This window comes from Nycticebus coucang, chromosome 7 (assembly GCF_027406575.1).
Source record: "Nycticebus coucang isolate mNycCou1 chromosome 7, mNycCou1.pri, whole genome shotgun sequence".
Classification (NCBI taxonomy): Eukaryota; Metazoa; Chordata; class Mammalia; order Primates; family Lorisidae; genus Nycticebus; species Nycticebus coucang.
Window position 1 is genome coordinate 124404801 of NC_069786.1, and position 24613 is coordinate 124429413.

General features: G+C 42.7%; 1 protein-coding gene across 4 annotated transcripts in view; it reads left to right on the forward strand.

Moving 5' to 3' along the window:
• COL4A3 (collagen type IV alpha 3 chain) overlaps window positions 1-24613 on the forward strand; it is a 176609-nt gene that overhangs the window by 145333 nt on the left and 6663 nt on the right. For all 4 annotated transcript variants that reach the window (XM_053598282.1, XM_053598283.1, XM_053598284.1 and 1 more), the window contains 11 exons: window positions 67-206; window positions 2396-2522; window positions 3533-3613; window positions 3990-4088; window positions 4299-4346; window positions 7669-7854; window positions 8379-8509; window positions 19556-19628; window positions 22744-22815; window positions 22911-23036; window positions 23814-23912. In XM_053598282.1, the coding sequence (XP_053454257.1) occupies window positions 67-206; window positions 2396-2522; window positions 3533-3613; window positions 3990-4088; window positions 4299-4346; window positions 7669-7854; window positions 8379-8509; window positions 19556-19628; window positions 22744-22815; window positions 22911-23036; window positions 23814-23912 (1182 nt within the window). The remainder of the gene's footprint in view (window positions 1-66; window positions 207-2395; window positions 2523-3532; window positions 3614-3989; window positions 4089-4298; window positions 4347-7668; window positions 7855-8378; window positions 8510-19555; window positions 19629-22743; window positions 22816-22910; window positions 23037-23813; window positions 23913-24613) is intronic.

The window sequence follows — 24613 nt, forward strand, 5'->3', positions numbered from 1 at the left end:
CTTGCAGATCCACATGTTTATTTATTTTACCTTATTTTTTTCACCTTATTTTTCTCCTAATTTCAGGTTCTAAGGGAAAAAAGGGAACTATGGGATTCCCAGGTCAAGCTGGAAGACCAGGCCTCCCAGGTACTCATGGTCTCCAAGGAGATAAGGGAGAGCGAGGTTATTCAGAAGGTACAAGGCCAGGACCACAAGGACCAATGGTATATAGGCCACTGAAATATTTATGTTTTGGTAGTGTGAGCCCCTTGAAACATCAACAAGTATCCAGATTCAATGTGGGCAGAGGAAATTGAAACTATTACTATACTTTCAGGCACTTATTTGAATTTTTTAATCCTGTCACCATGACTGAGGATGCCTATCACATAGATGCCAACTTCTGAAAGTGTCTTTCAGCCACCAAGAAATTCCTCATGCTGTCCCTGCAATTTAAGTGAGCTGCCACAAGGGGGCAGCACACACTAACAGGGCAGTGATACTAAGTGGACAGTCTCTGCTATGGACTCATTTCACACAAACTTAGAAAAATTTACTTTCTAAACCTTATAATCAAAAACATTTATCTTATTAAGACATAACAAAAGATACAAAATAAAATAACCTTAGAGCGTCATTAGAACAAAATCCAAAGATAAATTCATTTATCTTAAATGTTTTGGAATTATAGTATTTTCATTCCATTATGTAAAATACTTTTATCTTGTCTCAGTGTTCTTGATGTTGGTGCTCTGTTAAATTAAAGGTTAAATTCCTTTAATTCCTTTAATTTAGCCCTTGTTGGCATGTTATATGAGGCAGCAACCAAATGTTTCACCAGGATTTGGTTGCCTATTTAGGTTTATTTTCTTTCAGCCTTTCTGTGTACAGCAGTTGCACTAAAAGCCAAAAATAGACCACTAGAGAATAATTAATAGAAATTCCTATAAGCAGAAGTTGTTAACATGAGATTCCACGGACCCCTAGCAAAATCTATGCCATCCCAAGAAACCCACCAAACTTTCTTTTTTTGCCTGTCAAATTCCAAAATGTTTATTATGTTTTTTGTAAGGAAGTCTATATTTTTCAACATATTTTAAAGAATATATGCACATGACTTGAAAACATAAAATAATTCTCCTTTTCTTTGAGCCAATAAAATGCCACCTTTCCTAAAGATTTATGCCAACTATATTCTCTAGTAGTAATTGCTGAAACAAGAAATAAAATTGTAGATACCACAGTAACACAAGAAAGCAACCATTTATTACTTGGAGCATAGACAAATTCCTTTTCTCTTTATTATTTAGATTAAGTTTTTTCTCAGAGATTTAAGAGTCTCAAGAAGAGATTTCTTCCACTGAGATATTTTCTTGAGGAATCCTATTTGACTTAATTCATATTTAGTTAATTAATAGTTTTTTCATTTAGATTTAGAGTTTTCATAATCAACCACCCAAAAGAAATTTTTAGAACTGTGCATTGAACAAACCAGAGGAAGAGTTGGTTGGCTACAACAGAAAATATCTAAGTCTCCATCACCCACGTGGTTGTGGTTTATCATAAAACTGGAGTGCAGGTTTTTTTTTTTTTGAAGTACAGATTTAACAAATAATAATCATTGAAAGATTTTTAATATGTGATTGATACATATTTATCTGCATGCATAGATAGAATTTGTAGGACATATATCCATTTAGTTTTACCCCCAGTTAGTCATCAAAATTTGTAGTTATGGGCAGTGCCTGTGGCTCAGTGAGTAGGGTGCCAGCCCTATATATGGAGGGTGGCAGGTTCAAACCCGGCCCGGACCAAACTGCAACAAAAAAATAGCTGGGCATTGTGATGGGTGCCTGTAGTCCCAGCTACTTGGGAGAGTGAGGCAAGAGAATCGCCTAAGCTCAAGAGCTGGAGGCTGCTGTGGGCTGTGACACCATGGTACTCTACCGAGGGCGACAAATGAGACTCTATCTCTAAAAAAAATATAAAGAAAAGAAAAGAAAATTTGTAGTTATATATTTATGCGATTATTTAATGTCTGATTCCCTAATGGTCTCTAAAGCTCCGTGAAGGCAGGGGCTGTATACATGTATCATATATATATATATGGCGGTCATTACATCCTGGTAAAGACTGGCTGCATGGGTATTCCACCTGTACTGTCACAGAGGTCCCATGCTAAGCAGGACCCCTTGCTTGGTTTAATGCTTTGTTGCACCCATCTTGAAATACTTTTTAAAAATTTTTAGAAGAGAACCGAGTTTTTATTTTGTGCAGGGCTCCACAAGCCTATCACGGTGCTGCCAGATAGCAGGTACTAAGTATGAATTGATGAATGAATGATGTTTATACTTCATTCTAATTGCATATCCTGCTTATATGAGAATTTTAAAGGTCTCTGACTAAATTTAAGGGGGATCCAGGATTGCCAGGTGACATGGGAAAGAAAGGAGAAAGAGGGCCACCTGGCCCACCTGGACCTTCAGGGCCTGCTGGACCCGAGGGACCGCCTGGACATCCTGGAAGTCCCGGCCACCCAGGTAAGCCTTGGCTTTACCATTCTGGAAGCCGAAAGCATTCATTCCTCTTAGTGTGGGCTTCACCTCCCAGAATCATCTCAGTAAATAGAAAGCTGACTTAACATTGAACTTCAAATTCTAAGACACTAAGAAACAGGGAATTAACCAGGAGAAACCTGATTCATAGTCAGCCCATTTGATAGACTGAACTATCAAAACCTGCTCCTGAAAACAAAACTTTTCAACAAATTCAGCCCAGAGATGTGAAATGGTCGTCCCTGGTATAATCTTACCATATTTGTATTAGTTTGCTGGGGCTCCTGTAACAAGTACCACAGACTGGGCAGCTTAAACTACAGACATTTATCTTCTCACGGTTCTGGAGGGTGGAAGACCCAGATCAGGATTTCGGCAGCATCAGTTTCAGCTCCGTCCCATCCTTGGCTTGTGGACGGCGTCTTCGCCCTGTGTCTCCCCTCTGGGCCACAGTCTCCTCTTCTTATAAAGACACCCCTCATGCCGGATTAGGTCCCACCCCACTGACCTCATTTCAGTTTAATTACCTCTTTAATAACCCTATCTCCAAACACAGAGACGTTCTCAAGTACTCAGCTTAGGGCTTCAACACAAGAATTTGGGGGTGGGGACACATAACCTGCAATACTGTGTTCTCTACCTTTTTTTCTGACACACTTCTGGATTAAACTTTAGCTTCCAATTTGGGCTTACATTTTTGTGTTGTTTTATTAAAAAACAACTGCTGAAGTATTGGGTTGCAGCTTTGCATCTTACTTTAAGACAATTTAAACCATGTGGCTGGTGTGCATACACCATTGCAAATGATTTGACATATCTCTGCTGTGGTTCTCTGGGGAAATGGCAGCCAGCTCAAAACCCTGGGGTGACCTGCAAAAGAGAGCTTCGTGCAGGCCGGCTTCAGCACAGGGGACTGTTAGAACTGACCATTTGGGGCATTATCATCATTTATCTTTGGATGTTCTTTTTTCCTTCCCCTCTCTCTTCATTTCTAGGAAAACCGGGTCCTGGTGGTGATTTGGGTAATAAAGGAATCAAAGGCTTCCCAGGCTCTCCAGGAATGAAAGGCCCCCCAGGTTTCATTTTTGTACTTTCTCTACGTCCTTGTCATGAGGGAGGCATGTTTTTGCCTGAGGTTAGAATCCCTATACACCCACCACTCTGTAGAACGGAGCTCCCAGTTACTCAGTACCCAGACAAAAATGTAGACAAGTGGGGTTAGATATTTCCAACTGCCTCACTCAAATATCTGCCAACCGAAATATTGCAAAGCGGTAACCCCCATGATAGTTAATCTGTGCATATTTTTCATTGAGAATTCAGCTTCCCATAACTACAGTTCTGAAAAATTAGCATCTTCAATAAAACCCCACAAATCTCCCTGATATTCACCGTAAGCCCTCGGTAGGAAATAAATCCTCTCTTGGTATGCCATGGTTTTTGTGTTTTCAGGACTTCCAGGATTCCCAGGATCTCCTGGACCAATGGGCATAAGAGGTGATCAAGGACGCGATGGAATTCCTGGTCCAGCCGGAGAAAAGGGGGAAACAGGTACAACTTGCTCATTATCTTTGATCTGTGACTTTTATTTTGGATAGAATCATTAGTGACATTGTAATCCTTCCCTGCTCTCAAGATTCTTCTCTGATAGAACTGATTAACTTTGACATGTTCTGGGTATGTGATAATTAAAATTCCTTCATATAGATGTAATGTAATGAAATTAACAAAATTTTAACTTATCAAAATTATCTCTTTCAGGTTTACTGGGGGCACATCCAGGCCCAAGAGGGAACCCTGGTGCTCAAGGTAAGCAGTCCTCTCTTGATGTAGTGACACACAATTCAATATGCCTGATATATAAAATAAACAGCCTAGTGAATTAAAGAAGTCCCAATGGGAATGTAGAACATTGACCATCTTAATGATCAATTTTAAAATGTTTCATTATTACTATCACAATAAAGGGAACCATAGTAATTAGAAACTGTGATCTGATTTTGGAATTTCCTTCTATGAAAATCTTCTTACATAAACAGGATTCTCAAGCATTTACTTTGTTGTTGTTGGTGTGGTTCAGATACATCACCTGAAAAGAGAGAGGTGGAATTGATAGCTCCTCAGCGAGCATTCCTTCCCGCTGTTCTGTGGAACCTCCTTTCCAACCTTGTTATCCTCAGAGATCTGCCTCCAACTCTCAGACCCAGCTTGTGGTTCATGGTACTGCTTATTAAGGGCTCCCCAGTAACTCCGCATCTCAGACACAGCAATTTACTGAAAACGCCGTTCCAAATACATATAAGGTTTTTATTTGTGAGACTGCAAGTCTGGATTACTCACGTCAGTGTTTCATAGGACAGGCAGCTTCTTTTAATGCTTTTCTATTTTTGCTGAGAAACCTGCAGGGAGAAACATCAAATTGTTTGCACCTCTCAGTCATGGGCTGCTGAGGATAGGAGTGTTTCATTAACCAAGAGGCCTGGACCTGGTGAGGACTTCTAGTTACTGGTGCTCATGAGAACCAGCAAAGAGCAGCTGATGCTGCTGGGAGACTCAGCGGGGCGGGCGGGGCGGGAGCTGCCCCTTCACTAAACAGCAGAAGTGTGAAAGTAGATAAGAGCTGTTCCCATCCACTTGTTTCTTAATGATCCGATTGTCCTCGTGATTGGGCACAGAGTTCCCTCGTCTCCCAGACCTCTTCCCTCCCAGCAAGCTTAAAGACTTTTCCTGTTCCATGGTCTAGTTTTATAGTTATGGCCCAAAGTAAAGTTGCTATTCATGCTCTAGGCTAGGATCCTAGTTTAACCATTTGGGATGAGAACACTAACTTTTATTTACTTTTTATTTATGTATTTATTAATTCAGACAGAGTCACAACCCCTTGCCCCAGGCTAGAGTGCCTTAGCCTTATCCTAGCTCACAGCAACCTCAAATTCTGGCTCCACATGATTCATCCTCTTGTCTCAGCCTCCTGAGTAGCTGGGATTACAGGTGCCTGCCACCAAGATGCCTGGCTAATTTTTTTAATTTTAGTAGAGACAGGGTCTCGCTTTTGCTCAGGCTGGTCTCAAACTTTTGAGCTCAAGCAATCCTCCCAGGTCAGCTTCCCAGAGTGCTAGGATTATAGGCCTGAGCCATTGCCCCAGCAATACTAGCTTCTACTTGGAAATAATTTGTGATGTAAGGTGGTCATACCTGAGATAATAAAGCCTCAAAAGTAACAAATAGCCTAATTATGTAAGTAAATGATTCTGCCCCTCAGTCCCTCTAGGACAACTAAATATGGAGAAGTCTCCTTGAGACTTGGAAGGTATGAATTCTTTAAATTAGTTTATTCTCCAGAAGCCTAAGAAGAAATCATATTGCAGAGCAAGTCATCATTTTAACGAACATGGAACATATAATCCAAGACATCGTGGCACTTCAGGTCATTCTCATACAAAATCATCAGGGACGGTGATTGGTAGGATCACACATACAGTGCATCTTACAAGGGTACATGTGAAACTTAGTAAATGTAGAATATAAATGTCTTAACACAGTAACTAAGAAAATGCCAGGAAGGCTGTGTCAACCAGTGTGACGAAAATATGTCAAACGGTCTATAAAACCAGTGTATGGTGCCCCCTGATTGCTTTAATGTACACAGCTATAATTGAATAATAAATTTTAAAAAATCAGCATTGAGGATCTTGGAATGAGCGGAACACTTTCTTTGAAAAGCAGAAATTACTGGTATTGGAAAGCTAAACAATGTGCATAGACACAGAGCTAGGCAAGATTCATTGATTTTATTTTTATCATCACCTTAGGTCTTTACGACATAACAACTTCCCAAGCCCTTCCCTGAGCCGTCAACGTCATTCCCTCTTCTCCCTGTCCCTCTTCACATCTGCCTCCTATTTTTATGCTGTTTACTATTTCTACAATCACACAGAGATGGAAAAGAGAAGGAAGATATTATTTTCAATTCCTACAGTGCTTTTCATTTATGAATGTCAAAGTACAATTTCTTAAAGTTTAGGGGGTGTAAAAATATTGATATTAAGTTATTTTTATTTTATTTTATTTTTTGAGACAGAGTCTCAAGCTGTTGCCCTGGGTAGAGTGCTGTGGTATCACAGCTCACAGCAATCTCAAACTCTTGGGCTTAAGCAATTCTCTTGCCTCAGCCTCCCAAGTAGGGGGGACTACATTGGCCGCCATAATGCCTGGCTATTTTCTGGTTGTAGTTGTCATTGTTGTTTGGCTGGCCTGGGCTGGATTTGAACCCTCCAGCTCCGTTGTATGTGGCTGGTGCCCTAACCGCTGAGCTCAGACACTGAGCCTTAAGTTATGATCTTTTGTGATGTTCTTTGGTAAATTCAAATTTTCTGCCACATTTTTCCCTCCCGGAAGACACAATAAAAGTTGTAATCTTTTTTTTTGAGACAAAGTCTCACTTGGTCGCCCTACGTAGAGTGCCATGGCGTCACAGCTCACAGCAACCTCCAGCTCTTGGGCTTAGGCAATTCTCTTGCCTAAGCCTCCTGAGTAGCTGGGACTACGGGCGCCTACCACAATGCCCAGCTATTTTTTTGTTACAGTTTGGCCAGGGCTGGGTTTAAACCCACCACCGTTGGTATGTGGCGCTGGCACCCTACCCACTGAGCCACAGGCGCCACCCAAGGGTTGCAATCTTGTTGCTTCTTTTTTGGGTATAGTTAGATTGCACTTCAAATATACAAATTGGCACTACAAAGTTTAGCTTTTTATGCTCTACTGAATTATCAGTGATTAAATAATATTACTGCAATTAAAAGTTTATCAGATCTTAAAATTGTGGTTTACATTTACATAGCACATTAGAAGTTAGACCATGCTTTATAGAGAGCTAGGACAGACATTACCTTCATTTTTAAAACAAGAAAACCAAGACTTAAAATAGTTAGTGGGTCTGAAGTGACTTTGCCAACATGGGATGGCTAAGTGGAGGCAAACTGAGTCTCCACTCAGTTTTTATAGACTTAGACTTCATTTCCTAGCCTCTTTTTAAAATATGTATTCTGAATCTTACTGCTTTTAAATACAGGTTCCTTATGAAAGATAACCACAAACTATAATTCCAACTACAGGGCCTTCTTCCTTGCAGGTGCCAAGGGAGACATGGGAGTCCCAGGCTTGCCTGGACCCCCGGGCAGGAAAGGGCCAACGGGAGATGTGGGGCTTCGAGGGCCCATTGGCATCAGAGGACTCCCAGGGCCACCAGGTTTGCCTGGCGCAGTCATCCCTGGCCTGAAAGGAAATCAAGGTCCACCAGGCTCAAGAGGAGAACCAGGTAGAGGGCTTGCCTTTCAACAGTATAAAAGAATGAAAGTCCCGTGTGAGCCCAGAAGTTCTCCACCGCCTCCTCACGCTACCTCCTTCCTCCTTCTTTCCTCTGAGTTTCTCCCTCCCTCCACACCCAGCCACTCTCACAGAGTGCAGGATCGCTGTGGGAGGTGTTGAGTGGTCTATTGGAGAAATTAGTTGTTAGCAAATCAACAAACCTGAAAAAGGGTTTTGCATCAGCCTGAATTTAGGGAGCTCTACTGCCCCAGGAACTGAGCTGGGCTCCGGGAAAGCAGGCCCAGACCTGCTCTCACAGACTCTCATCAGAGGGAAGTCATCCCGGCCGCGCCAGGTGCTTCACCGGCCGCCTCTCATTCTGGCTTTACCATCACGTGCCCCAAGGGAAGGAGGGTGGTAAAAATGGTCACAGGGATGATAGGTGCAGGGTTTGTACTCTGGTTAGAAATTATCCCTGACAGAACCCTCCTGGTTCCCTTACTGACAATACTGACAGGTTTTTTGTGAATTCAGGTGAACCGGGTCCCCCCGGACTTCCAGGGAGTCATGTAAAGGGCATAAAAGGAGAAAAAGGCTTTATGGGGCAGCCTGGCCGAGAGGGTCTACCTGGACCTGCAGGAGACAGAGGACTACCAGGTCATCCGGTGAGTATGGGAACTTACTGACTTATTAATATAATAATGACTTACAACTGTTATATGTTGTTAACATAATTATTATTATTTATACAAGAACATTAAACAATGGCTGGGATCAGATGTTCCTGAAGGCAGCAGAAATTTACAATTTTTAATGCACCCCCGCAGTGTGTTTCAAGAGACCAGAAAGTTCAGGAGATAAAAAAAAAAAAATCATAAAAGTTGGAAAGACCAGGCCTCCCAGAGGCCTCTAGACACTGGTCTTTATGGGACCCATGCTGACAGTATTCCTGACCCTTACTTGTTTCGACTCTGAACCGGAACCTTGAAAAGTGGTTTGGAATCATTCCAAATGACAGTGTCATTTTTCCCTCTCTTAATAGGCTTTCGAAGCTATCTGTACCACCCTGTGTCTTTATTTCCCACCCACCCCCGTACCTTCTAATGTTTCTAAATAGCACCTTTTATTTCCAGTTATTTTCTTCCTGTATAAATATCAAATTTGGTTTAACCATTCATCATCCTTGCTTCTATCCTGAATACACCCTAGTTTGTCAACATAGCCCTTAAAAATGTAGCTCCTGGGATGAATACCCTCCAGAAGTAAGAACTCAGTCTCCTGGGAGTGGTCAGAGCAGGGAAGAGTCTATTGCCCTGAACATCACCATTTTAGGAATCCTACCTCTCAGTATTTGATTTCCAGAATCTACCTTTAAAAATAAGGGCCACTGGGCAGCACCTGTGTCTTAAAGGAGTAGGGCACTGGCCCCACATGCCAGAGGTGACAGGTTCAAACCCAGGCCTGGCCAAAAACTGCAAAAACAAAACAAAACAAGGGCCATCTGGCTGCCCAGCCTGTCTCCACACTGAGTTTATGGGCAGCTAGCCCAGGTGCCTGCACTTCATAAACACCTATGAAGTTTTCTCCAGTCTTTCTTCTCTAGTTTTTCGTTGTTATTTATTTCTGTGAGACTTGCATGCAGAACTTTGACATTTATCTTTCTTAGACAACATCCTGTTCATTTAGGCCCATGCACCCAGCCTAAGACCTCTCTCTTTATACCCTTTCCCTTGAGACCTCCGCCTTCTTCCCCAGATCCCCTGTAGCAGCATGTTTCGTGAGCTGATTCTTCTGTTTATATAAAATTCTGTTGTTGTTGTTTTTTTTTAGGACACATTAAAATTTGCTTTAATACTTCTTTGGGGGGAAAAAACCCCCACACTTGTAGTGAATGAACAAGAAACATTTTTATGCTATTATTTGTATCTACCATGCCATGAATTCATAGGGGAAGAGGTTCCAGTAGCTCAGGGGGGCACCTTGCCATTGAATATGACAAAGTGTTGATTGACTTTTGAACTCGTGGGAAATAGGTTCCAGCACCTTGTATCACTGTTACATGGGGACTATTGGTTATCCTGTGTGCTATGCTGCTCACATATTATGCCATGAGCTCATGGGGAATAAATAGGTTCTTGCGCCTAAAAAACATGGGTCCACTAGTACTCCTGTGTGCTATGTTGTATGCTTATTATGCCATGAATTCATAGGAGATGAGTTCCAGGAGCTCAGGCTCCTTTCCGTTAGTTCTCACAAAGGGGCTTCTCTGGGTGGCGCAGGCTGGCGCTTCAGTTGAACCCAGGTCCCTTTCTCTTTGGCTTCCTTCTTTTTCTGATCATTTTCCTTCACACGTTTCAGGAAGCTATCTCGGCTCTTAGAGTGCTTAATATGCTCAATACGAACATTAATCCTCTTCGCGAGGATCTTGCCCCTAACTTGTTTGTTTACAACAATGCCAACAGCATGCTGGGTAACATTGTAAACTCTTCCAGTTTTGCCATGGTGACATTTGTGTGGCGTGCCTTTTTGAACAGTACCGATTCCCTTGATATCTACAATATCACCTTTCTTGTAGATTCGCATATATGTGGCCAAAGGAACAACTGCATGTTTTCTAAAAGGCCTAGAGAACTTGTATGGGGTGCCTCTCCTCTTCCCCTTTGCGTTTGTCATTTTGGTGAATTACTGGAAGATGGTGTCCGGCAGAAAGCTACATAAAATTCTTGTAGACAGATGTTACATGGATGAGTGTGATTCAGCAATCACTATTGAGGTCTGCTCCGTATGAATGGATAGAAAAATAAAAAGGCACAGTCCTTTGTCCCAGAGGAGGCTACAGTAAGGTGAAGGCTACAGATACAGAGACAAGACGTTTTTGCACTGCGTGGTAAGAGGAATGGTGGAGGGCTGTGTATGCACAGAGGAACAGGATTTAATCCAGTCTGTGGAGGGAAGATGCTCAGGAAAGGTTTCTCCCGGAGAAGATGGTGCCTGGCTGAAGTCTTGAAAGATGTGTAGAGGTTACCCAGAAAAACAAGAAAAGTAGGGAGAGCTGGGAGGAAGGGAGCCTTCTGATGAGTGTGTGTGACACAACACACGGGTCCATTACTGGAGGCCAGGTGGGAACCAGCACACCTCAGTGGGAGGTTGGAGGGCTAAGCAGGGATTAAACCAGAAGGGTCTAGTTTTCTAGACTAAGAAGCAGGACATCATTTGTTTATTCGAGAAACAGTCACAAAGCAGCTTTGTGTGCCCGGAGTTCTCTCTCTGCAAGTTGGATTAATTAATTTCTGAATGAACTGCCATTTGATTTAACCATTCACCAAGTTTTCAATCCATCCTGGCTGTGCTGTGCACCAGCCACATTGTCCACAAAGACGTGGTGGAGAGAGCTGTGCTGAGGATTCATATGTAAATACAGAACATCTGTGATGTAATTCAGACTTCCTCCTCTGCTGGCCTCACTGGTGATGGGTAATGAGGTACTTTTAACATGTTAAAAAACACGTTAAGCTCTCAAGCTCAGTTGGTATTTGGTTTCTAGAACATACCTTTTGAAAAGTATTTTTTGAAAAATGACATTATTTGTGATATCCAGTCTGCACATGCTTCCTGTGTTCTCCATGGTTCTTTGAAAGTTGCTAACTCTGGTCTCAAGTCCTTCCAAGGCACTGGAATGTGGAAAGTCCGTTTTGGAAACATGATTCTATTTAAATCCTCGGGAGCTTTCATAGTCATTCACAGACTTCTGTATTTGCATTTGAAAGAAAATTCCTGATGGATATCTCAGCTGGCCCCAAACCCTTAACAGCTCTCTCCTGGTAAAGAATGCCTCCCTCCCGGTGCCAGGGTGGGGCTTGGCACCAAGTCCTTCTCCACATTCACCTTTGCTTCTAGAGAACAGTCAGAGGTTAGAGCCAGAGTGTTGGGTTTTGTTCGTTGGTTTTGTGAGAAAGGGTCTCACTCTGTCACCCAGTCTGGTCTTGAACTCCTGGCCTCAAATGATCTTCCCACCTCACTCTCCCAAATCCCTGGGATTACCTTGGGATTACAGGTATGAGCCCCTATGCCTTGCTCTCCTCTTTTTTTTTTTGAGACAGACTCTCACTCTATCACCCTGGGTAGAGTGGCGTGGTGTCAGCTCATAGCAACCTCAAACTCTTGGGCACAAAGGATCCTCTGGCCTAAGTTTTTCTATTTTTAGTAGGGATGGGCTCTTGCTCTTGCTCACACTGGTCTCAAACTCCTGACCTCAAGCGATCCAACCCCCTGGGCCTCCCAGAGTGCTAGGATTACAAGCGCAAGCCACCTGGCTCCCCCTCTCTCTTTCCCACCATCTTATCCAACCAATAGGACTATTCTTTCCTGGGTCTTCTTGCTCCAAACACAGTTGGTTCAAAAGTCAGTTTTTTTCTTGGCATTTTTCATGACATCTAGCTCACTGATTCTAAGTAATAGTTTTGCCTCAGTTTAGAGAACAGTATGAGAGGAGATTTGACATACATTTTACCATATAGCTTCCTCCTCTCTCCTACGGCTCCCCTTGAGCATCTCTAACTATAAAAGAGATTCGTGTGAGCCTCCTAAGAAGGGAGCCCCTCGTCCTGCCTCAGAACAATGTATCCTTTCCAAAGATGCCTGTCAAAAATTCTCCTGATAACCTCCTGACACTCTTATCCTTGAACACTTTACTTCTCCCACCACCCTGATCAAGAGTGACTTAGAGCTCTGCCGGCTTAGTTAGAACAATGCTTGGGTGCCAGGGCTCAACAAGAACTGCTTCTGAAAGGGCGGCAATCGACCAGCAGAGATCTCACAGACCACCAAGGCTTGTACGAAAGGTCTTTATTGGCGAGGGAGGGATGCTGCAGAGCAGCACCAAGGAGGAGAGAAAAGAAGAGCGAGAAGAGAAAAAAGAGAGGAGAGAAAAGAGAGTGGGGGGGGGGAGAGGGGAAGAGAGGGAGAGAGAGAGAGTACTAGAGCGAGAGTGCACCTTTATATAAGTTCAGATAGGGGAAGTCTTAGAATGGTGACGGGATGATAGAATAGCCAATAAGGAGGCTCTGGTGGGAAGAGCCATTAGGGGCAGGCCATAAGTTTGACATTTTCAGCGGGTAGCTGTAACTTTAAGAGTGAGACAGCTAGTCTTGGTCTGTCCAAAGCAGGAAGGGGCTTTCCTGGGAAGGGGCTTTTCTGGGGCAATTACCTAACATTCCTCCCTTCTTGATAAGTTAAAAATAGGGGTTGGCCTTGGGATAGGGGACTTCAAGTTGTCTCTTCTGTAGCTTATTCCTGCTGAGAGGGGCGAGTAGTTTCAATTGGCCAACTATAGGACAATTATGATTTTTTTCACTGGGAGGATGTAAGTTTTTTGCTTTCAGACTGCCCTTTTAACTGTGGCTGTTTACGAGTGGTATTCAGGAAAGTCTTGTGGCCTGGAGTAGAGTGTAGTCCATTCACAAAGAACAGTTTCTTTTTGTTGTAGGTTGGGAGCTGTATTTAGGGTGTAGGTTTGGAGCACCAACTGAGTGGTTACCTATTGAGATAACTTTGAGAGTTGAGTTTGAATAAAATGAGTTATGTATGGAGCCACAGCCACCAGCCCAAAGATGACAACTATAGGTGTGAGGAGAGGTAGAAGTACAACCCAGAGTGGGTTTTGAGTGAACCAAGAGGACAAGTCTGATGACTCTGATTTACATTGTTTTTTTGGAGTTTGAGCCTTTTTTGGAGTGATCGAACTTTGTTAGTGATGATTTTAGACTCATTAACAAAGAAAAAACATTCCTCTTGGTGTGCCAAAATCCCCTAGCCTGGTGAATTGGAAAGTGTGGGAGGTGAGACTTTGTTTGTGGGTTGGAGCGCTAGCAGATCTCACAGGATGATGTAAGTTGATTTAGAAATTCTGAATCTATCTGTGAGAGAGGAAAGAAAGCTTTGAGAAATTGTAGTAAAGTCTGAGTGTTGGGGTGAAACAACTTTTGGAGATAGATGAGGAGGTCACGAGTGGGAGGTTGATTTGTTTCTTTTATTGTAGCAGCAATAGGCGCAAAAACAAGCCAGGAGGTGAGAGGAGGTGTCAGGAGATGAGTGTTGGAGAGCAGCCATATGTGCTGCACAGTCGGCTCAGTTGTTACCCTTTGATATAGGTGAGTGGTTAGATTGATTTGAATGGCAATGAACAATGCCTATAGCCTTAGGCAATTTAGAAGCTTCTAGTAGTTTGATAATAAAGTGAGAGTTAAGAATAGGGTTACCTTTGGTATTACATTAGCTTCACTCTTTCCATGTAGCTGCATGGGATAATAATATGTGGAATGCATGCTCAGAGTCAGTATAGATAGTGAGAGATTTATCTCGTGCTAAGGTGAAGGCTCTGGTTAGTGCTATTCATTCTGCTTGTTGGTTAGTGGTGAAAGAGGGAAGAGAGTGTGCCTCCATGATCTCATTGGAAGACACAATTGCATAGCCTGCTCTACAAGTTTCCCTATACATAAAAGAACTGCCATCTGAAAACCAGAGGAGATCAGTATGAGGAAGAGGTCCTGCTTGTATGTTGGAGAGGCAAGGGAGAAGAGTGTCTCCCTTGAGACACTAGTGTTTGAAGGCAATCGTGAGTGGGTGACGAGTCAGTGGGAGTAGGCAAGAGGGATGCAGGATTTAGTGTGGGACGTGTTAAAAGATAATGATGGGTCAGATAAGAGAGAGGTTTGAAGGTTAAGAATACGGCATGGTGGCAGGGTTTGAAGATTTTTGTATGTCAAAAAATCAGATAGAGAATGAGGGGATAAGACAATAGTAGGGGAACCAAAAGTGAGTTCCTGCGCACGAGTCCTCAAACTTTTTAAACAGGGGGCCAGTTCACTGTCCCTCAGACCGTTGGAGGGTCGGACTATAGTTAAAAAAAAAAAAAATGAACACATTCCTATGCACACTGCACATATCTTATTTTGAAGTAAAAAAAAAAAAATGGAAACAAATACAATCACACCACCTCATGTGGCCCACGGGGCGTAGTTTGAGGACCCCTGTAAATTGCGGTTGCCAATGCCTTGAGACAATGGGGCCCAACCTCGAACAGTGTGATCCAATTGTTTTGAGAGATAAGCAACTGGAGCAAAGGTGGGGCCGAGCTGATGTCCAAGCACGCCGAGAGTAAACCCACGGTTTTCTGTGACATATAGGAGGAAGTGTCAAGAAAGATCAGGAAGGTTGAGGGCTGGCGCTACTAATAAAGCACGCTGTAGAGATTTAAAAGAAGTGGAAATGGAGGTTAGGAGAGGCTCATGAGGGTCACCTCGAGTAGCATTATATAAAGGAGCAGCTAGGAGAGAAAAGTTGGGAATTCATGCTCTGAGGTATCCAGCTAATCCTAAAAAGGAGAGGAATTCTTGTTTTGTGATGGGTAGAGGAAAGTTATGAGGAAGGCTTTTTCTGTCTATGGTAATAGTTTTGAAGCCTGGGGACAAAAGGACACTAAGGTAAGTGACTCCTTGTTGGAATAATTGAACTTTTGAGGGAGAGACCCGATATCCCCTATCTGCAAGGAAATTAAGGAGGGAATAGGTGTCTCGCTTAGAGTCATGTAAGGTGGGACTGCAGAGCAGGAGGCCATTGACATACTGAACCAAGGTTGAAGGAGAGGGATCATAGGACTGGGGGTCTCGTGATAATGTCTGGCCAAATAAGTGGGGACTGTCACGAAATCTCTGGGGGAGTACAGTCCAAGTAAGTTGGGAAGAAGTCTAAGAAGTAGGGTCAGTCCATATGAAGGCATATAGGTTCTGGTAATCAGCGTATAAGGGAATGGAGAAGAAGGCATCTTTGAGGTCTAGTACAGAGAAATAAGTGGTTTGAGGTGGGATGGTTAATAGGAGGGTGTATGGATTAGGGACTACTGGGTGTACAGGAGTGACTGCAGAGTTGATGAGTCTTAGATCTTGTACTAAGCAATAGGTGCCATTAGGTTTTTAATTGTTAGTATGGGAGTATTACACGGTGAGTGGGCAGGTTGTAAAAACCCTTTTTCTAGGAGATCCTGTATAATAGGTTGAAGTCCCAGGAGACTAGACTGGGGAAGTGGATATTGACATTGAGAAGGAAAAACAGAGGGGTCTTTTAGTTTAACAAGAATTGGAGAGTTGGAGGCAATTAAGGGGGTTTTAGTATCCCAAACTTTAGGATTTACTTGCTCTGGTGGAATGGGCCAGGGCGACGGGTCTTTGGTGGCTTGGGAAAGGACGAGGCAGAGAGAGGCAGAAGGATGCTGGGTCAGCATCTATCAATTTACGGTCAAAAGTGAGGGTGGTACCTAATCTGAAAAGTATGTCACGTCCCAGAAGGGGAACTGGACAGAAGGCAGCACCAAAAAGGAAGGTATAAATGAGAAATTGCCAATCATGCAGTGTAAAATAGCAGTTTGACGTGGACAGTGGGAAAACCCTCTATCTCGACAATAGAGGTGGGGGACAGGAAGGTAGGACGACAGAACTTTTTAAGAACTGAGAAGCTAGCTCCTGTGTTTAATAGGAAGGCGATCATCAGGGTTACCCTTGGCTCCGCAGAGGTGATCTTTGTTGGTGGGGAGAAGCCAGGGTCTCGTCAGTCTTCAGAAGAGGCAAGCCCAACAAGTCTGCTGTAGGTGCCCCAGGTTGGCTGGCTCCATGTCCTCTCTGGGCCAAGGAGCAGTCAGCCTTCCAGTGGCCCTTTCTTTTGCAGAGAGGGCATGGCCCTGGCGGGGGTCTGGGATTGGGGCAATGTCATACCCAGTGGCCTTCTTCACCTCATTGTAGCATGGTCCAGGTGGTTGAGTTATGAAGCGGCCTTTGGCCCCTGATGACTTAGGCAGGTTAGGAATGATGACACTGTTTGTAATTTTTTGAGCTAGCATTTGATAATCTTGGGTTTGAGATTTCTTATTTTCTCTACGGAAAACATCATCTTGCCCCACGTAAACCTTAAAGACTGTGGCTAAGGTCACAGCCTAGGGTGTCAGGGGTCTGTGCTCCAAGCGCTTAGCTTAAGTTTGATGTTGGGGTAACTTTGGTTAAAGAAATAAGTCATGAGAACGTTTTTCCTATCTATTGTTTTAGGATCTAAGTTAGTATACTTAACAAAAGCTTCAGTAAGGCATTGGAGGAAAGCTGAAGGATTCTCAGACTTATCTCGTATGACTTCCCGTAATTTATCATAATTGATAGCCTTTTCGGCAGAAGTTCTAAGTCTGCAAAGAATGCAGGTAATAAAAATGTCTCTACTTTTTTCCCCAGCAGTATTATTATAATTCCAATCCGGCTGGGAGTTAGGGACCGCAGTGTCGCCTATAGGATGCTCATTGTTTGACATACGAAATTGATTTGCTGCCTCTTTTGCCCTCTCCCACACTCCTTTGCACTCGTTAGGGTATTAGCTAAAATAACAAAAACATCATGCCAGGTAAGTTGATAGGACATTGTAATAAATTGAAACTCTTGAATAAAATGAGAAGGATTAGAAGTAAAGGAACCTAGTCTAACCTTAAGGTGTGTGAGTTTAGTTATGGGGAAAAGAACATTAACAGAAATGATATCATAGACTCTAGTTACCTCGTGGAGAAGGGCCAGGAAGTGAGAGGGAGCTAAAGGTCCCTCTAATTCTGAAGATCAATAGGAACAAGATTGGGTGAGGGGACTGGAGGGGAGTGAAGGATGAGTAGTGGATGTAGTAGAATTAGTTTTAATTTGTCTACATTGCTACATGGTGGTACTGTAGGACCATCATATGGAGGAGCTGGAGGAAGGAAGGGGTAAAGAGATCTAAAAGTGTTTCTTGGAGCAGCCAGCGGTGGACTGAGAGACCACAGGGAAGAACTCTGAGGTCTAGTTGGAGGGGAGGAGTTAGGAGATGAGCTCAGATTGGTTGATGGGGAAGCAGGAGGGACAGAGAGTGGAGGCAACTGTGTGGTTGAGGGAGGAGCCAAATGTGGCAGAGCCAGATCGGAACGTGGCCGCTTGCTTGCGCTGTGAAGTTCATCTGCCGGGTCAAATAGGTTTGGTTCAGGGAGATAGAGAGTAGAAGAGCCCTTTCTTACAAGAATTTTGGAATCACCCGAACATAAATGAGGCTTGGTTCTAAGATATGAGAAGCCCTGAACATAGGGGACCTCATTCTATTTGCCAGGGTGCTCACAATAGTTATATAAGTTTTGAATTAAAGAAAAATTAAATCAACCATAGCTTGGTCAGATACTTTGGTTGTCTAGTTTGTAAAATGGCCAAACCTGGGTACAGAGTTTAATTAATTTTTTTGGCTTTAAGTCTAATCCTAATTCTACCAGGTGGCGTAATAAGCACCCCAAGGGGGAGTTAGATGGGGTAGAATGGCCTGCATCCATGGCGATTTGTAGCAGGAATAAAGCGTGAGCAGCATCACGTGAGGACCAGGACGAAGGGCGGACGTCTCTGCTGCTTTGTTGCCGGCCATGAAGATGAGAACACAGTCTAGGACAGTAGTCATTGTACCCCAGATCAGTGTCAGACCCTTGGGGCCGAGGAGAGCTTGAGACCTGTGCCAGGAATTTTTGTGCAAGGCGTGGAAGCCCTGGGCTAAGCCACGCAAGGTCAATGGGAATAGGGAACTCAAGCCTCAAGAAATGGGTGAATTGCCAGGAATGTAAGCAACCAGCCCACAATTAGAGAAAATTTGCTCCCATAAGGGTACTCACCAAGTCTGAATGAGGCCAAGACTGGCTAGAGTGCCTTGACGGATGGACACAAGCCAATGTGGTGGTGAGTGCCGGGAGTGCAAGAAGAGGATAGGGAGCCTCCAGGAGCTAAAACCCTGTAGAAGGTGTGGAAGCTACCCTTGGCAGCGTTTCCTAATTAGATCCCGTTTCTAACAGTAGATGAAAGGGAGGCACTCAACTGGCAGAGATCTCACAGACCACCAAGACTTGTACGAAAGGTCTTTATTGGCAAGGGAAGGATGCTGCAGAGCAGCACCAAGGAGGAGAGAAAAGAAGAGCGAGAAGAGAAAAAAAGAGAGGAGAGAAAAGAGAGATGGGGAAGAGGGGAAGAGAGGGAGAGAGAGAGTGCTAGAGCGAGAGCTCACCTTTATATAAGTTCGGTTAGGGGAAGTCTTAGAATGGTGACGGGATGGTAGAATAGCCAATAAGGAGTTATAGCTCTGGCGGGAAGAGCCATTAGGGGCAGGCCATAAGTTTGAAATTTTCAGCAGGTAGCTGTAACTTTAAGAGTGAGATGGCTAGTCTTGATCTGTTGAAAGCAGGAAGGGGTTCTCTGGGGAAGGGGCTTTTCTGGGGCAATTACCTAACAGCATCACCTTTGCAAGAATTACAAATGCAAATTAGAATTTTTATCTTGACAATATGGTGCCTATTCTTCTTGAAAATTTCCCAATTACTGGACAGTTCCATTTAGGTTACTCAGTACCTAATTATATCCAACACCAAAAACAACACGTACTAACATTAGGAGGAATGTTTGCTCTTGGGCTTAGGAGGGTTTTGTTTCATTTCATTTTATTTCATTTTATTTATGATAGTCCAGAGGATCTATAGGTAAGTGAAACAATTGACTGAAGATAAAAATGTCTGTCAACTTCAGCTCATTCTCATCATGATGTTACACCTATTTGCTTTCAAATAAACTGCCATGAATATTGTGTTTTTTGAAATTTGTTTATGGTTCTGCTCCTTTTTATTTGACATGCAGGGAGCACCAGGCATCCCAGGTCTTCTGGGACTCAGAGGTGATCCTGGATTCTATGGGTTTCCAGGCATGAGAGGTACTGTTTCTGTGCACTACTCTTTACACACAAATATAATAATCATGATTCATATTTTGAATTTACTGAATGCTTGTGTGCCCTAAGCATAACCCCTAGCTGGGGGTTAATACAACTAGGACCTAGTTGTAACCCCTAGCTGGGGTTAATACAACTAGGACCTCATTATAAGGCCTAAAAATTAAAACTGTAACTTAAGAATGGAACTATCAAAAAACTAAAAACAGAAACAATTTAAAGTAGCTACTTCTGAGGATTTTGATGGGGGATGGAAACAACACCAATTATTAATGCATTGTTTTGAGCTGCGTTTAACCATATGCATGTGCTATGCACCTTCATAATTTTTAAAAGGCTGAAAAGTCTAAAATGTCATTCATTTAACTATCAGTGGAGGGAGAATAAGTCAATTTTTTTTTTTTTTTTCCGAGACAGAGTCTCACTTTATCGCCCTTGGTAGAGGGCCATGACATCACAACTCACAGCAACCTCCAACTCCTGGGTTTAGGCGATTCTCTTGCCTCAGCCTCCCCATTAGCTGGGACTACAGGCACCTGCCACAACGCCAGACTATTTTTTTTGTTGCAGTTTGGCCGGGGCTGGGTTTGAACCCACCATCATCGGTATATGGGGCTGGCGCCCTGCTCACTGAGCCACAGGCACCGCCTGAATGAGTCAATTTTTATACACAGATTTATGCATTTACATTTTTATGGGGCATCTGTATTATAGTTTTAATCCAAAAGCAAAACTCTATAATTTGGGGGAGGTTTTAAGTTAAAAATATTCATACACATAAATTTAAACTTCAGGTTAAGCATTTGGTTCTCAAGTCTTCCATGATGTACTATGACATGAAGTAAGGTTTTGAATATTTGATTCATTGTCTTAGCTCATTAATTCCTTGGGTATTATTTTTGTGTGGCCTGGACTTTATTCTCAGACTACAGAGATGTTAAATAACAAAGCCACATTGACATGAAGAAAAACTTCCCAGGTTTCAGGGAGGACAAGGTAGAGTTAAAATAGAACTTTTTCAATACTTTCAACTACTGATTCTTTTTCTGGAGGGGACACAGTCTCACTTTGTCACGCTCGGTAGAGTGCTGCCACATCACAGCTCAAAGCAACCTGAAACTTGTAGGCTCAAGTGATCCTCTTGCCTCAACCTCCCTAGTAGCTGGGACTACAGGCGGCCTATGGTCCTGCTCTTGCTCAGGCTAGTCTTGCACTCCTGAGTTCAAGCAATCCACCCATCTTGGCCTCCCAGGGTCCTAGGATTATCGACCATTGATTCTTAAAAGAGCAAGTTAATAAATCAAAGCCGGGTGGCGCTTGTGGCTCAAGGAGTAGGGCGCCGGCCCCATGTACTGGAGGTGGTGGGTTCAAACCTGGCCCCAGCTAAAAACTGCAAAAAAGAATAAATAAATGAAAAAATAAAAATTAAAAAATAAATAAATAAATAAATAAAAGCCATGGATTACTGGGAGCCTCAAGAGACACTGGCTGGTGAAGTCTGGCAGGCTGCCCAGTAACAATTCCTTTTTTTTTTTTTTTTGTAGAGACCGAGTCTCACTGTACCGCCCTCGGTAGAGTGCCGTGGTGTCACACAGCTCACAGCAACCTCCAACTCTTGGGCTTACGCGATTCTCTTGCCTCAGCCTCCCGAGCAGCTGGGACTACAGGCACCCGCCACAACGCCTGGCTATTTTTTGGTTGCAGTTTGGCTGGGGCTGGGTTTGAACCCGCCATCCTCAGCATATGGGGCCGGCGCCCTACTCACTGAGCCACAGGCACCGCCCAACAATTCCTAATACCCAGCACTTGTCATCATATTCTGCCATTTCAGAATATGATATCTAAGATATAAAAAGTATGTAAGGGCTCACTGAAGAAGAAACCATTCTGGTGAAATATTTAGAGGTATTTAGAGGGGAGACTCCTAAAATCAGTTATTTAGACATATGTTCCATGGAATGTGTTCCGTTATACTCTTAGAGAATAAGACCGTCGCTGGCAATTCTGACAACTTTGTACTTCTTTATTTGGAAACTTTTATTCATAAGGGAAAACCATTTAGGCTTCTTCTGGTGTATATAAGTAAATATTAATACAGTCCTCAATATTGTCTAATATAAATTAATATAAAATACTAATATTAAATATCAAACCTTCTGATATCAAGTGGATAATTCACAGTGTAGTAGCCAATTAATTATTGGCCCTATAATTATTCTTCTATTAATATCATATTTAGTATTAAAATCTAAGTAAGCAGATAACATTATCTATACCATTTCAAGATTCTTAAAAAGACAGTATTTCTCCAAATAAATGACTCTTAGTGATGATACTTATGTCAAAAACTATGACTGAGAAAGAAATATTACCATTTTGTTAGTTTACATAAAACTAAATATTCCATATGTGCTCAAGAGAATTCCTGACATTAATGGGAACACAGATAACCATAACCAAGCAATATAATTCACCAGGACATAATGGCATGGGCTGTCATGTGATCTTGTGTTTTACCTAAAATAGTAAATTGGTTTCTGAATTCAAAAAGTGAACTCTTAGGGGCCAGGCATGGTGGCTCACACCTGTACTCGTAGAACTCTGGGAGGTTGAGTCGGGTGGATCTCCTGAATTCAGGAGTTTGAGACCAGCCTGAGCAAGAGCGAAACCCCGTCTCTACTAAAATTAGAAAACTAGCTGGGTGTTATGGAAGGCACCTATAGTCTCAGCTACATGGAAGGCTGAGGCAAGAGGATTGCTCGAGCCCACGAGTTTGAGGTTACTGTGAGCTATGACACCAGAGCACTCTACCCAGGGGACTAAGTGACAATCTGTCTAAACAAACAAACAAAAAGAACTCTTAGAAACCCTTCCTCTACAAATTCTTGGTACAGTAATGCCTATTTTAGACTAATCAAACATGATAGTTTAGGTCCAAACAAAATGCCAAAACCCACATAAATACAGTTAAGTTATAGCCATTGTCACAGAACTCAAAACTTCCAGCCTTTTCCCTTAGAGTTGATCATCAATGTGGAGAGCTAGGAAACCTATTGTTCTAAGTGGAGTCACACTATTTCTTTTCTTTTCTTTTAAGGAGAGCAGGGTAATCCAGGATTTCCTGGAGCAACTGGGCCTCCAGGGCTGGTTGGACCAAAAGGAGCGCCTGGTAAATATACTTTATTACTATTGTTCTCCGTGACGAAAGGGGGACTCATCAGGAAAGCTGGCTTCTTCTTCTTCTTGTTGTGTTTATGTCAACAGGTATACGTGGAGACCCTGGCATAGCTAAGATCATCTCCCTCCCAGGAAGTCCAGGGCCACCTGGTCCACCCGGACAACCAGGGATGCAAGGAGAACCCGGGCCTCCGGGGCCCCCCGGACACCTAGGTGTGGGACTGGCAGTGTTGACTTGGGTCACTAAGCAGTGCTGGAAATGAGATACCTGTAAAGTGCTTTGGAAACAAATGATACAACTTCACAGAAAATGTTAAGAACATGACAGTGTTTTCCACACCAGTCTTAGGACTGAGCTTATTTTACTCCCAACCAGCAAATAAAAGATGTTGAAATCTATTGAAAACTATTGTTTGTAGCATAAACTTGAGCAAATATACTTTAGAGCACCGTGTTTTGTATTTTATTATCATATTTATGTCCTCTGATAACTGTCAAAGAGCTAAATGCTTGCCTGAATATACCTGAATTCTGTGAATTGCTATATTCTTTAAATACTTTGTATCGCAAAGTATTAGAAAAAATGATTTTGCAATATTTCAAAATATTGGTGTTTGAAAGTTGAACTAACCCCTCTCTCTAGGCTTAGCATACTGTAAGAAACTTCTGAATTATTATGGTTTAGTTTGTCTGAATCACCTGGGAGACAAGAAAGGTATTGCTGAGTTTGATCAATATATGGGTAAAGTGAGTCCTGGAAGAACATAAATCAAAATGTTAGTACAATTTTAAACTGCTGTATTTAACATAGGCATAGTTCATTTTGAGGGTATTTTTTCCTGGGAAGCAGTGGTGACAAGTTAGGGATCAATCATTTCAGCTTGCACTTTTACTGCTGAAACCGGGAAAGCCTCAGGTTAAGGGGAGGGTGGCCTGCCTCACCTTTCATCCAATATTATGGCATCCAATGCAATGTTGGTGTTTGCCTAGGACCTTGTGGGCCAAGAGGTAAACCAGGCAAGGATGGAAAACCGGGAACTCCTGGACCAGTTGGAGAAAAAGGCAACAAAGGCTCTAAAGGAGAACGAGGTAAACAAACAGCTTGTTTCCTTTCCTGGAGAATTGCTCTTTCAATACACAGAGAAGTCTTGCTGTGGGGTGATGACAAGAGTAATCTAGCCTTTTTAGTTTATGTTGTTCATATTGGAACAAAGGCCAAGGACCAAATGTTTATTTGGAAGATGTAAAATCAAGAATTACTGGAGCACACTATCCTTTCTACCTACCTCTTAGCTGGGCAGATGTGCTGCAGATCTTTAGCCTGACACACAGCTAGCCTGAGGATAAGCAGAACTAATGAAAGAGTAGTGGGTGTTCTGTTTTCAGAAAGGTTAATACTGTTATTGAGAATGGGAAGCAAATACATAATCTTTCCTCAATTCTCATAAGGTTGTAGTTGAGACACTCTCCCGAAACAAAAGACAGATTAATAAGAAAGAAAACCAAATTAATTTTAATACACACAGTGCATATCATGAGAGAGAGAAATCTCAATTTAAATGTATCTTCCAGGCAGTGGTTTGGAGCTCTGCTTTAAATGGTATTTCAACAAGGACAATAAATCTTAGCACAGTGACAATACAAAGGAACAAGCAGCTTCAAGCTCCTAGAGGTGGGAAACCATGGGATGGTGGTAAGGTTTGCTCCCAGACTCCTCTGGCCCAGCTGCTCCTATCTCTGAGTTTATAAGCAAGCACCAGTGTGCATGTCTGTCTTCAGATGAGATCAGG